At 51.9% G+C, this 12,772-nt stretch overlaps 1 protein-coding gene across 1 annotated transcript in view; it reads left to right on the top strand.

The window, feature by feature from the left end:
• The window catches only part of PAPSS2 (3'-phosphoadenosine 5'-phosphosulfate synthase 2), a 31,726-nt gene extending 19,940 nt beyond the window's left edge, over positions 1 to 11,786 (top strand). The window contains exons 4-12 of the mRNA XM_054204427.1: positions 501 to 639; positions 903 to 1,021; positions 1,132 to 1,245; positions 1,689 to 1,800; positions 5,163 to 5,368; positions 6,378 to 6,513; positions 7,328 to 7,596; positions 8,354 to 8,583; positions 9,076 to 11,786. Coding sequence (XP_054060402.1) covers positions 501 to 639; positions 903 to 1,021; positions 1,132 to 1,245; positions 1,689 to 1,800; positions 5,163 to 5,368; positions 6,378 to 6,513; positions 7,328 to 7,596; positions 8,354 to 8,583; positions 9,076 to 9,217 — 1,467 coding nt within the window. The 3' untranslated portion in view covers positions 9,218 to 11,786. The remainder of the gene's footprint in view (positions 1 to 500; positions 640 to 902; positions 1,022 to 1,131; positions 1,246 to 1,688; positions 1,801 to 5,162; positions 5,369 to 6,377; positions 6,514 to 7,327; positions 7,597 to 8,353; positions 8,584 to 9,075) is intronic.
• The last annotated feature ends 986 nt before the right edge of the window (positions 11,787 to 12,772 follow it).

The raw sequence follows: 12,772 nt of genomic DNA, 5'->3' as shown, positions 1-12,772 counted from the left end.
GTCAAGCATGACCAATTATTAACTCGTTAGGAGGCAGAAAAGAGGCATAGAAACAATAGCCTGTCTGTGCTATCGCTGCTCTCTTTGAAGAAGTATTGAGTGTGTTTTTATGCTTCCTGAGAATACCAGGTAGCTGCCATTATCAAGCCAGTGCAAGCAGTCCCTTTTTTTGATGTAGGGCAGATAATTTTTCACATTCTAAAGTTCTGCTGTCCTGAAGAAGTCCTGAAGCTGTCCTCGTCCATCAAGAGGAGATCTTCGTGATGTTTCAGATGGAAAGAGCTGAAAACAGATCTAAGTTGTAGATTTTTTTTTTTTTTAAGCATCTTTAAAGAAAAGGGGGGAAGGGAGATGAAAAATCCTTATTAGAATTAGTGTAAATTTAATAAATGTACGCCAGAGATGAATTTACCCGTGTGGAATTCCAGGGCATGCCATGTAGTAGGAAGGCACTTGCTGCAATTTGGACACATACGATTTTCCTGTCTTTCTTCTAACAGGATCGTCAAAATGCACGGAAAATTCATGAGGCAGCTGGACTTCCTTTCTTTGAAATCTTTGTAGACGCTCCTCTAAATATTTGTGAAAGCAGAGATGTGAAGGGCCTGTACAAAAAGGCAAGAGCTGGAGAGATCAAAGGTATGGAAGAGCGAGCTCTTATTTTGCCTTTTGCTTTCCAAAGCTTTGGACAGCCTGTCGTTGCAGCTCTGCACGGAGAGGTGGGTTACTAAAGGCTCTTTGTAGTGCACAAGAGTATCCTGTTTTCCTAATTCTGCTGTCACGAGTGTCACTTGCAGTACCCAGTATGGTTGAACACTCCCTGGTTGTTTGTACAGCTTTGTTGGCTCTAGGGCACCAAGTATTACATTCAATAAATTTATTTTGGGTTTAATTGTCCGTAGGATTCACGGGGATTGACTCAGAGTATGAGAAGCCCAAATCTCCTGAACTAGTGTTGAAAACGAACATTGCGTCGGTGTCTGAATGTATCCAGCAGGTTGTGGAGCTCCTCCAAGCACAAGTAGGTCATTTTCATGCCAGCTTGTAAACCTGCTGTTGGATACTGAGGTTTTGGTGTGCATTTAAAAACCAGCACGTTACTTAAAATCGCTGTCTGTCTCTCTCTTTCAGAACATTGTGCCCCGTGGCTCAGTTAAGGACGTTCTTGAGCTGTTTGTGCCTGAAAATAAACTCCAGAGTGCCCGAGCTGAAGCAGAGACGCTGCCATCCATAGAGATCACTAAGGTATTGCCACGCGTGGATGCTGCGCTGTCCTTCACTCCTTTTTTAGCTGTTCGGAGGGTAGAAGCTTTGACGGGGATGTTGCTAGGGGGGGCTCTGTTCCTCTGATGGCTGTGTCCTTTTGGGGCTGTGGTTTATGGCAAGCTGAAGTGTGGGCCTGATCCTCAGCCATTTTCTGCCGTGTCTCCGCCCTGTGCTGTAGCAAGCCAGGGCCGTCAGTCTTCTCCGTTTGTAGGTACAGCCCCGCAAGCTGTTGTGCTATCAAAGTACATGAGTCTGGCTTAAAAAAAAATAACCAAACCAACCCTGCCATGGCTTTCTTCCCCTTTATCCATGTCCTGTATTTGGAGCAAAACCAGCGAGAGCGCTGTTGCAGCAGAAGGGAAGGAAAAGCAACCTCTGAGCGTGACCTGGTGACAGGAGTGCCGTTTGGGTTTGTTTTGCAGCTGGATCTGCAGTGGGTGCAGGTGCTGAGCGAAGGCTGGGCCACTCCGCTGACCGGCTTCATGCGCGAGGCGGAGTACTTGCACGTGATCCATTTTGGCACCCTGCTGAATGGTACGAATCCCCACGCTTTGCGTTAACGCTGGCTGGCAAAGCCGCTGCGGGACCTGATGCTTACCCCGCGGTGTCTCGGCAGGCAGCCGCACGGAAAAGCTCAACGCTGGGCCGCGTTGTCCTTCTTTCCTCTCGCGCGTGAAATGCGAGGGCTCGTGAAGGGCCGCGGGGGGCCTGGAAGCCGTGCTCCGAAATGCACCCGGGGGTACGGAAGGTGACAAAGTTCACTGTGCTGTGGCTGGGGCCCTGGCTCGCAGCTTTCGCGTCTTGCCTATCAAACATTCCAGCAGCCATTGTGTAGCTCTTTTCATGCTCGGTTATACCAGGGTAAATAAAGATGCAAACTCAAAGCCAAGTAAGCAGGGAGGCTGCCAGGCTGAGCTCGAGGTGGGAGGAGAAGGCAGCTGTTCCTCGGAAACAGGAGTAGAAACCGTTTTCACTTTTTCTTTTCCTGCTTATCCATTACTGTAACTTGAAATAAATCAGATTTACGTATTCATTAGCAACATGTTAGAGGTGCTTCACCCCTGGAAGAGTCAAAGAGCGTTCAGGCAGTGATTGTCTACAGCTGAGGCCGGGGCGGTAGGTATTTATGTCCGGTTTCTCAGCTGTAGATACCGTCGCTGTGACTTTACAGGCACACAGGGCTCTCACTTTGGGTTTTGTAGACCCGCTAGCGATTTCTGGCCTTGGGGATTTGGGGTCTTGGTGAGCGAGTCCCTTTGAGCCTTGCCCTCCTGCACAGGGCAGGGACTGCTGTTATTAGGGTTTGGGCACTGTGCAGCAGCTGCAAAGCTGAGGACTGCTCTCTTTGGGCTGGAGGAGTGTCTGTGTGGGGCCTTCTGCTTTCAGACACATCATAGCCTTTTACATCCCACCTAGTGTGTAAACAGTGTTCAAAAGCACATGTCCTCGTTATCAGACCCTGATCTGCGGTGTTTGAGCTGCCTGTTGTGCCTGAGGAGGTTGCAGAGGTGCTCCGTACTGACCGTGTTGCTCCAGAGCTCTGCACTTAGCGCTGGAGGCTCGTCTCATAGAGCATCTGGTTTTGGGGCATCACTGAGCACAGCTCCTCTGGGGTCCACAGGCATATGGTCAGGATTTTTAGAGCTCCGCAGCGTCAAGGACAAAGCCCAGGACACTTGCCTTTAGCGGGGGATGAACTCTCCAGAGCCAAGGTCTTTGCAGTAGAGGGCATCAACGTCAGTCCCCAGTCTACCTTGTCTCCACAGAGGTCTCCAGACTCAATGTCTTGAGTGTTCAGGCCCACAGGGTGACATCTGGGCAGGAAGGAGAACATCCCCGGTTTGCTCGGATGAGCTTTAGGAAATAGTGGAGGGTTTCCATCTCGTGGTGCCGAGGCCAGAGTGCATGTTGTCAAAGAGAGGTTTGAGGCTGGTCTTTCCAGAGTCATCGGTCCAGCCCTTTTGCTCTGCGGTGCAGGTGATGTTTTTGGCAGCTCTAGCTGTGCCTGGAAGGGCGGCGATCCATTTTGGTGGACTTACGCAAGTTAGCGCTCTGCCAGCTCGGACTTCGAGCAGTACGTCCCACCTTAATACTACCAGCGGTTGGGTGGTTGATGTGCTTTGTGTAGGGGCACAATGGCCACCGGGAAAAAAGGTTGATCCACCCGCGGTAAGGGCAGCAGGAGTGCCGCAGGATCTCCAGCGCTCTGCCCTCTGCACCACCCACGCGTGCCTCTGCCGGGGCTGGGTCCCAGCCAGCGTGACCCTCACCCACCCACTGGTGAGCACTGGAGATGCTGGGGCAGTGCCGTGGAGGACTGCAGCCACCACGGCAGCAGGCACCCGGCCTGCCCTTAGGCGGTGCTTGCCAGAGGTTTTAAATGAGTGGCTTTGTTTCTTGAAGTGGCTACTGTAACTGATGCCTGTGAGTGTTAATTATCTTAATTGTGTTTGTATTCTCCCAGGAGGGAATCCCTCTGTAGCCGGTATGTATATAACTGTTCCCTAGGTTGTACGGAAATTACTGCAATTAGACTTTTTGTCTTATAATTTTTAAGATTTAAAAAAAAAAGTTAAAAAATAAATTATTAAGACCAGACACGACTGCGGCCTGTTTATGATTCAGCCAGTTATAAAGTGGCGTGAAGCACCCTGTGTCCTACCAACCGGTCTGCACAAAAATCCCTGTCGTGTAATTTTGTAATTACCTTCACTGGAGTGATTTTTTTTCTTTTTTTTTTTCTTTTTTTTTAAAAAAAAAAAACTCTGCGTCTTGGGTTTGCAAATAGACTGTGGAGATCCTCAGCTTCAGCATCATTTGTTGGTTTCATAATCCAGCTTTTTCCACGATGACTTTATTGACTGATCACCATTGAATATAATTTAAATGTATGAAGTTGATGTTGATTGGATTCCATGTGACTACAGTTATGATTATTCATGAACGTGCTTGAAAATTGCTGTCTGGCAGACGGATGATACCTAGTCGTAAATTAAAAGGAAATGCAAACATTTTTCATAAAGATTTTTTTAAAAAAATCTACATCGTAGTCAAAATCCTCAAATTAAGACTCTCAAGGGTCCGAAATTATTTCAGTCAGATCAGAACAAATTGAATCAGTGATTTGCTCCTTCTTGTTTGTGAATGGAAACCCATGGGAGAGACAAATTCATCTGTGTTAGCACTGGGATATCGAAGGAGAAATGGGAGGACCTTAGTGGAGTTGGGGATGAAACCAACGTGACTTCAAGGTGTTTATAGACAACACTGGAATTAGAAGCTACCCATGCAAACGTAGACTTGCTGTATACACACAGAAGTAGATTAAAAATGGATTCTGCAGAGACAGAAAGGAAGAGGAGCGGCAGTATAGAGACAAGAAACAAAGCAAAGTGTGATGGTGTTTTCCCTGTTGGAAGAGGCAGGTGAGGAGGTGTGCGGAGAGTGAGATGCCCCGGGGAACACCAAGCTGGAGCTCTCTTAATAGAGGTTGTTGTCCTGGCGGAGGAGGTAGGGGTTATAATCCAGGGTTGCATTTTCCGAGTACGTTTAGATTTTTCAAGGAGACTTTACAACAGGCGACTGGAGAAGAACCAAAACCTTTCCAGGGAGATAGAGTCCAGAAAGTAATGAAATGCTCCAGGTGTTTTTGAGACATCTCTGGTCCAAAGATAAGGAGCTTTTGTGTTCCACTAACATCATTATTTATTAGCAGTGCAGAAAAAAATGGGGCAGTGAATAGAGTTACATCGCTGATGGTGAGTCCCCGATCTAGTCCCAGAAAATTTGGCTCTTCAAAGGGGGAGTGTGTGCCTCTGAAAACCTCTGTTTGCTCGGTGCCCAAGACCAGTGTCTGAGGCTGGAGTACATTAAAATCCTCCCCCTCCTCTTGCCAGACGGCTTTGTCAACCTGAGCATCCCCATCGTGCTGCCCATTTCCACGGAGGACAAGGAGCGGCTGGAGGGCTGCCAGGCACTGGCGCTCAGCTACGGGGGGCGGCGGGTGGCCATCCTGAAGAGCCCCGAGTACTTCGAGCACAGGAAGGAGGAGCGCTGCGCCCGCACCTGGGGCACCACCTGCGCGAAGCACCCGCACGTCAAAGTAGGTTTGTCCCTTTGCTGCTCTGGGAAACCTGGCCAGGATGGGAAATGCAGGCGGGCGCTGGAGAACTGACCCTTCCCAAGGTTTTGAGGACCGTGGGTGTCCTGTCTGCTCTCCAAGCCCAGCTCCTCGCTGGGAACCGTCGCATCCCGAGCAGGCGGGACTGAATTTTTAGGCTCGTGAGTTAATGCTGCGCTTAGCAAGAGCGTCAGATGACAAGCACAAGGTGACAGGGAAAATGAGCGTGCTGCTGAGGAGCTGCTCCGTTCTTTCACTCATGGTCGCTGGTGTGCCTACATCCAACCCTTTTTAGCACAACCACCAGCTTAGCCCCCAGAGTTTTCCCGTGCTTGGAGGGTGACGATCTCAGTGGTGCTACCAAATGCTAATGCTGCAGATCGCAGACTCGTGCTGCTCCTTTTAGCTACGTTTCACTTCTCAGTTTGGCTGTTTCGTACAGGCAGCCAACAAGGGTGTTATATTTTTACAGCTTATCTCTTCCCGCTTACTCTCTGGCAGTACAAAGAACATCATCCCTCGGAAAGGGAGAGCTCCAAGTTACACCCAGTGACTTGAGCGGCCCGCTTAAAAAGGCTAAAGCCACGTTAATTCTCTTCCCCTACCATTAAATAAATCATTTAATTATTCACGTTGCAACGGGCTTATTCCTCCTGCATATTCCCAGGAGGAAAGGGCAAAGAGTGAAGTGGAGGAAGGTCTTGTGCTACGATTGGTAGACCCCCCCGGCTGCCAGAGAGGAGTCCAGCACCCAGCTGGGCGCAGGGGTAGGGGCTCGGTGGCTGATGCCTCGCTCCATGGGGTTGTGCTGCTCGTGACGTTCAGTTTATGGGGTCACGGTAAGAACGTATTCCCACTGCAGTGTGCTGAACGGGGAGGGGAGATCACCCTACAGGCAGAGTCAAGCCTAACACTTTTCAAAGGAGACTGTGGAAGGGAAAAGGAGATATTTTGCTGTCCCCTCCGTAACGCGGATGTGCGTAATTCACAGATGGTGATGGAGAGCGGAGACTGGCTGGTTGGCGGAGACCTCCTCGTGCTGGAGAGGATCAAATGGAACGACGGGCTGGACCAGTACCGCCTGACACCACTTGCTCTCAAGCAGAAGTTCAGAGAAATGAACGCTGGTGAGTGGCCTGGGTTGGCACCGGTGACGTGGCTCTCCTTGCCCTACGTGGCACCAGGAGATTTCTGGGATCTGTGATTACTTGCCCACAAGTTCACAGCACTTGCCAGATTGCTTCCGTATGCTTCCAAAAGCATTCCAAAGCCCCGTTGTTCAGGTGGGGCAAGCAGTAAGAGGGATGCGGGGCACGGCACAAAAAGCGGCACGGAGTCTCCTTGCTTAAGGACGGTGCTCGTGGTGGGCTGCGTCCTCAATGGGCATCTCTGAGCACCGGACTGGAAAGTATGGAGCATCCTGCTGGTGTCCTCCCTAGCAGATCAGAGCCTCCCTTTCTGCACCCTGGGCATTTAAAGCCCTGTGCTGATGAGCTTGGCCTTCCCTCATGGTGGACAGGTCAGGCGTCTTCCCCCAGGTGCCTGTCCCAGCAGGCTGGCAGGCATCGGACACCTACCCTCACTTCGAGGAGAGAGCGTTGGCCTTCCCGAAGGTGCCATCAAGCTTGGAGAGGTGACAGGTCACTTATGAAGTCAGGGAACTCAGTGCAGGTGTCCAGTGGCATCTAAAAACGTTGTAGTAGAGCCGATGGGACTGAAATCAGCCCCAAAGGAAGGATGTGCAATGAAAATAAACTTACCAGAGCGATGAAGAGGCACTGTACGTGCGTGAAACACTCATCATTCAAGGCCTTGCTCAGGTGAAGATAGGACACGTATCTTATGATGTACGTGTCTTATGACTGTGCTGAAACGTATAGCGTGCAAATGAAGTCTGATGGCCAGCGCAAGCCTGTGACCCTCTGAATCTTTCCATTTTAGATGCTGTCTTTGCATTTCAGCTGCGCAACCCCGTGCACAACGGGCACGCCCTGCTCATGCAGGACACGCGGCGCCAGCTTTTAGAGAGAGGTTACAAAAACCCTGTGCTTCTCCTGCACCCTCTGGGAGGATGGACCAAAGATGACGATGTCCCACTGGAGTGGCGGATGAAACAGCATGCAGCGGTGCTGGAGGAGCAAGTCCTGGACCCCAAGTCAACCATTGTTGCCATTTTCCCCTCTCCCATGCTCTACGCTGGGCCCACAGAGGTAACGTAGCCGTCGGCTGCTCACCACGACAAGGCGCGAAGCCTGTCCGTGGGGTGCCAGCTGCCAGGCTGCCCCCGCAGCTCCAGAAAGCCATGGGGAAGGGAGTCAGTAGCCTCACTACCAGCCCTCCATGGTTCTCTTGCAGCTGGCTGCGGCAGCTGTCTCCCAGCAGAGCCCGGCTCCGTGGGCTCCTGTGCTTTCACAAGCTGTGTGGAGGGCTGGGGGAGAAGGGGGCTAGAAACAGACTTTACCGCTGTGACCTTTTTCTCTGTTGGGCAGGGACGCTGATTTGTTTTCCCTTAGTGTTTTCCCTTCTGTCCCTAAACCGGTGGGATGAAACAAGTAGACACTAAACCTACCCTGAAGGAGGAAGGAGAGGGATGCACAGGCAGCCTTTGCCTGTGCGGGACTCGAGGGCTGGTGGGCACCGTCTTCGCACGTTCAAAAGGCAAACCTCCATTTGCTGCCGAATTGGAGCAAGGCCAGTTCCCATCCCCCGGTGTTTCCCTTGAAATACACATCCAGAGGAGAACGGTGGTGTTGCATCAGGTCCAAGCAGTGGAAGACAAGTCTGTGTGGCCTGATCGCTATAAGAAACTGCAGCAAGGCTACTGACGCATCTCCTTCCTTCCGTCCTTCCTTCCGTCCTTCCGTCCTTCCTGCGTGTGGATCGCCAGGATCTCTTTTGCGGCCCAGGGGGGGCAGCTCAGTTGCTGCTCAGCCCTCAGCCAGCACTCCTTGCATCTCTCCTGTGCAGGTGCAGTGGCACTGCCGAGCTCGCATGATTGCCGGGGCCAATTTCTACATCGTGGGGCGCGACCCTGCGGGCATGCCGCACCCTGAGACCAAGAAGGACCTTTACGAGCCCACACAGGGAGGGAAGGTCCTCAGCATGGCACCGGGCCTGACCTCGGTGGAGATCATCCCCTTCCGGGTGGCTGCTTACAATAAACTGAAAAAGGCCATGGATTTTTATGACCCTAAAAGGTAACACAGCAGCGTTGCCGTTTCTTCAGCCTACACAGCGCGTGCGGTTTGCGATGGCGTCTGGCTCGCAGCTCGCCAGGGGAGAGGGAAAAGCAGTCATCATTCCTCTTAAGGAGAGGAACGGGGGAAGAACCCGTGAAAGCCACCGGCTTTCCCCTCCAAGAGCTGACACCAGGTCAAGGATGGGTCGTGTGAAACTAAAGATGCACCTTTGTAAGCCACCAGGGAGGATAAGAAACATGGTTTGGGGACTTAGTGGCAGTAGGAATACAGCCTCTCGCAGCTGGAGAAGTGCGTTACATACAACTCCAGCTCCTCAAAAGAGCAACCCTGTTGCGGCTTCACTCTCGGCTTTGGGATCGGCAGCGCACAGACGGGTGCTGACGGTGCCAGGTGGTTTCCGACTGCGCGCTTGTCACGGCAGAAGAGCTGCGCTGGGGACGACTCGGGGGGCCAGTTGTGCTGATTTCACCCATCTCTGTTTTGCCGCAGGCACGATGATTTCGACTTCATCTCAGGAACGCGTATGAGGAAGCTTGCTCGTGAAGGTGAAAACCCACCAGACGGCTTCATGGCCCCCAAAGCCTGGAAAGTCCTAACCGACTACTACCAGTCCCTGGAAAAAAAGAATTAACGCTACTCCTCCTCCCTAGAAATAGTTGTATTAAGAGTGAGCAATGATTAATTGATTCCCTATGACACAGATCAGTTACTTGGCATTTCCAATGCTTTGACTGTAGGACTGCCTCGGTCAGGGTGTTTTTTACTAATCAGAAATACTTTGAGCCTGGTCCTTCTCCCCTTGAAGCTGCCAGGAGCGTCCCCGTGGAGCTGGGAAGGCAGCAGTCCCTTCGCTCCTGGCCCAGCGCAGCCTCTGGATGGGCCAGACGGATCATTTTGGTGCTGCCAGGGCTGGGACCTCGGCACCGGGATAAAAATGGTGTAAAAATGAAGAAGTGCCTTTCCGCTGCCCCTCGCCCAGCACTGCCCGGAGAGGCAGGAGCAGCCGCTGAAGCCAGGAGGGGTTGCTGCTGCTGGGGTGGGAGAGGAATACCGGGCACCCTATCCGATCCAGTCGCTGCCTTCCAGGTTGTGCCTTAGACGATTTTTTGCTAACAAACAGCAGGATTTTTTTAATGCCCTTTTTTAAAAAGGATTTTTTTTTTTTTTTCTAATCAACCTTGCCCATCACCAGTTCCTTGCGGCTGAGGCGACTGCTCACTGTTCTTGCTTGCTTCCTCCTGCTCGATCCCTCCGGTCAAAACAAAACCTGGGCTGAGCGTCACCGGTGCTCCCAGTTCAGCTTTCCATGGGGACTCTGCTGCCACGATCCCTGCGCTCACAGCCGGGTGGGCCCATGGCAGGGCAGGAAGCTGTCCTGGGAGACACTGTAAAGCCCGGGAAAGGCTTTTTCTCCGAGAAAGCTCGGGGCAGCAAGCAAAAACTGGGCATGCTGCTTCCGTGCTTTCATGGGTATCCTCCCACCTGGCAGGATCAGATCCCCCTTTTCCTCTGCCCACGCTCTTCCCAGCCAAAAGGCGAATTAAAGACAAACCAGCAAAATCGCAGCGTGAGGTGGGTCTGAGCAGCTGTACCCGGGAAATCAGGTGAGAGGTGGCTCAAGCACGTGCCCTCATCTGTACCCGTAGCCCTGCGTAGCTACAGGGGACCTGATTTTCCTTTGTATCTGGTGTCTTTGCATCTGATTTTACTCTGTAGCTGTGGGATGGCGATGCTGGACCTGGCTGGCGGATGGCAGAGAAGCCCTTGGGTCCCCCCAGCCATGTTGGGGGTGCCATTGTGCGAGGGGTGATGGGGCCGAGCTGAGGGCCGGTGGCTGCTGCTGCTCCTGCCTCTGGCTGGTGGAAAGTTACCGCAGACCTTATCTTCTTTTTTCCAACCCCCCAACATGGACTTTGCCGCTGTGCGTGAGGCTTTTCCGCTGACTGGCAGCTCCTGCGGTGACCTCGGCTGGGGCTGAGCAGCGTGACTCGATGCCGGCGCTTTACCTGGCCCGTCTGCGTCTCGCCCCGAGCGCGTCCTGCTGGCACCGGTGCGTGTCTCGGTGGTGGCTGAGGTTTGAGCACGATGCCCTGCGCGGCGGGGGCCCCCTCGGCATCCTGCCTGCAGCCAGCGGAGGCTTTCCCAGGGAAAGGGGCTGATCCCGCAGCCCCGCTGTGCCGGCAGCCAGGAGCCACACTCAGGCGTGAGGTTTTTTTTTTGGGGGGGAGAAACAACTGTGCACTTGTCAGTTATTGCAGCGGCCGGACTTGATGGTGTTTGTACTCGTCCTTTTTAGTAGACGCCCCAGGACCGGTCAGAATGTGTTTCAAATGAAATGGAAATCGCGTTCTATTCTTCTGCTTCAGTTTTAATTACAAACGGATCTGCGCTCAGTAAAAACAATCGCGCTTCGGCTTGTAACTTGGAGAGCTACATCACACGCTACAACCGCGTTTGTTGTGGCCGTGGTGTAGGGTTCGAGGCTACGGATGCCACTGGGAATACTCTTGGGAAAAGTTTTTTTTTCTTTCACTTGTCAACTGGTTTTTTTTTTTTTGGTTGGTTTTTTTTTTTTTTGTAATTTCTTTTTAAGTATTTGGAGAAAAAAAAAGCCCAAAGCTGTGTCATACCTCCAGAAAAATGCTGCAATGCCCATGGCAGAAGCAGAAAGCACACTCGCACCCGTGCCTTTTACACTGGGGCCCTCTGGCAGGGACCTGGAAGAGAAGAGCAATACTCCCATTTCTGATTGCAATATTTGTCATTTTTTAAGTAGGGAAATAGTGCTGTTGCCACTCATCTTTCTTAGAATAATCGAATGGTTAACCCCCGCCCTTCCCCCCCCCCCGCAGTAAATCCAAATGGTTACAGCAAAACACAAATGTTGTATTATCCTTTTAAAATAGCGTAGTGTACTGATTACCTCTGATTAAAATAGAGTATGTGAACTAGGTTTGTTTTTTATAGTGTATTTATTAAAGACGAGACTGGAATTTGTACCTCAACTGATGCATCTCATGATTGAATATATTCTGAACTTGATACTCTGCTACGAAACACTCACTTTTAGTACAAATAAATATTTATACATGCAACTGATTCTCACTTTGCAATTTTTTTGCGGGGGGAAATTACAACCAGGTGGTTCAGCTGGGGCCGCGGCAGGGCTGTAGTGGTCGGACTCTCCCCTGGGCTCCTCACTCCAGGTGTGTGTCCCCGGTGCGTCGGGCAGGGCGATGCTGGACCATCCCGCAGCGCTGGGCTCAGAAACCTCAACTAATTCCCCTTTTTGCTGCCCAAGTAGCCTTGTGCGGAACAAGTCACGCTTGACAGCGCCGTTCCTCCTGCCCTGCATTCCCGCCCAGTTTAACCGGCACTTAAGCACCTTCTTGCTGCTAAAACCCTGCAGAAATAAGGGATGACGCTGCAGCCCTTGATGCATCCCACCTTCCCAAGGGACCCGCTGTAAACGGGCACCCCGCTCATCCAGCGCCGTGTCCCCCCCCCAACCCTGCAGCACCCTGGGCTTCACCCTCCACCACCCCATCCCCGGGGCACCCAAGCACCAGCCAGGGAGAAGACGCCCTTGCCCAAACCAGTCTCAAAAAAAGTAAGGGGGGGGGAAAAAAACCCACCCAAACGCCCAAAAAGCTGTTATTTACAGAATTCAAACCCTGGTGAATGTTACAGAAAACAGATCAACAAAAAACACGGACCAAACAAACACCACATTTATTTACCTGGTCCTTAAGACCTACGCCAAAGGTTTCTGTTTGTGCTGCAGCATTGGCCTGGCAAAACCGGCTGCTTTACAGCTCAGGGACAATTTGGGTACGGTCTGTACCGTACACACGGGTGACTGCTATGGCTGAAAGGGTCCCAAACACCTAATTTGCCTGCTGGGAATGTCTGTGCCTCTTCCGGCCAGAGGTTCGACCTTTAAACTCCCCAGAAAGACCCGTTTCCTTGTACAAAACTTCGTTTTACACCTCGGGGGGACTCAGCACAGGCCGTGCCTGTGAAACTACGCTGGGTTTGAGCCGCTGGAGAGGGGTATGGTGGGATCCAAGGTGGGATCAGACGGTGAGGAGCCAGGACAGCTGGAGATGTGGAATTAAAGCAGCCACCTCCCCTCATGGATGAACCATGGCCCTGCCTGAGCTGCCACGAGGGGCTGCGCTTCGAC

Source organism: Rissa tridactyla, chromosome 6 (assembly GCF_028500815.1).
Source record: "Rissa tridactyla isolate bRisTri1 chromosome 6, bRisTri1.patW.cur.20221130, whole genome shotgun sequence".
Classification (NCBI taxonomy): Eukaryota; Metazoa; Chordata; class Aves; order Charadriiformes; family Laridae; genus Rissa; species Rissa tridactyla.
Note: the sequence above shows the minus strand (reverse complement) of the source record. Positions and strands in the feature narration are given on the sequence as shown.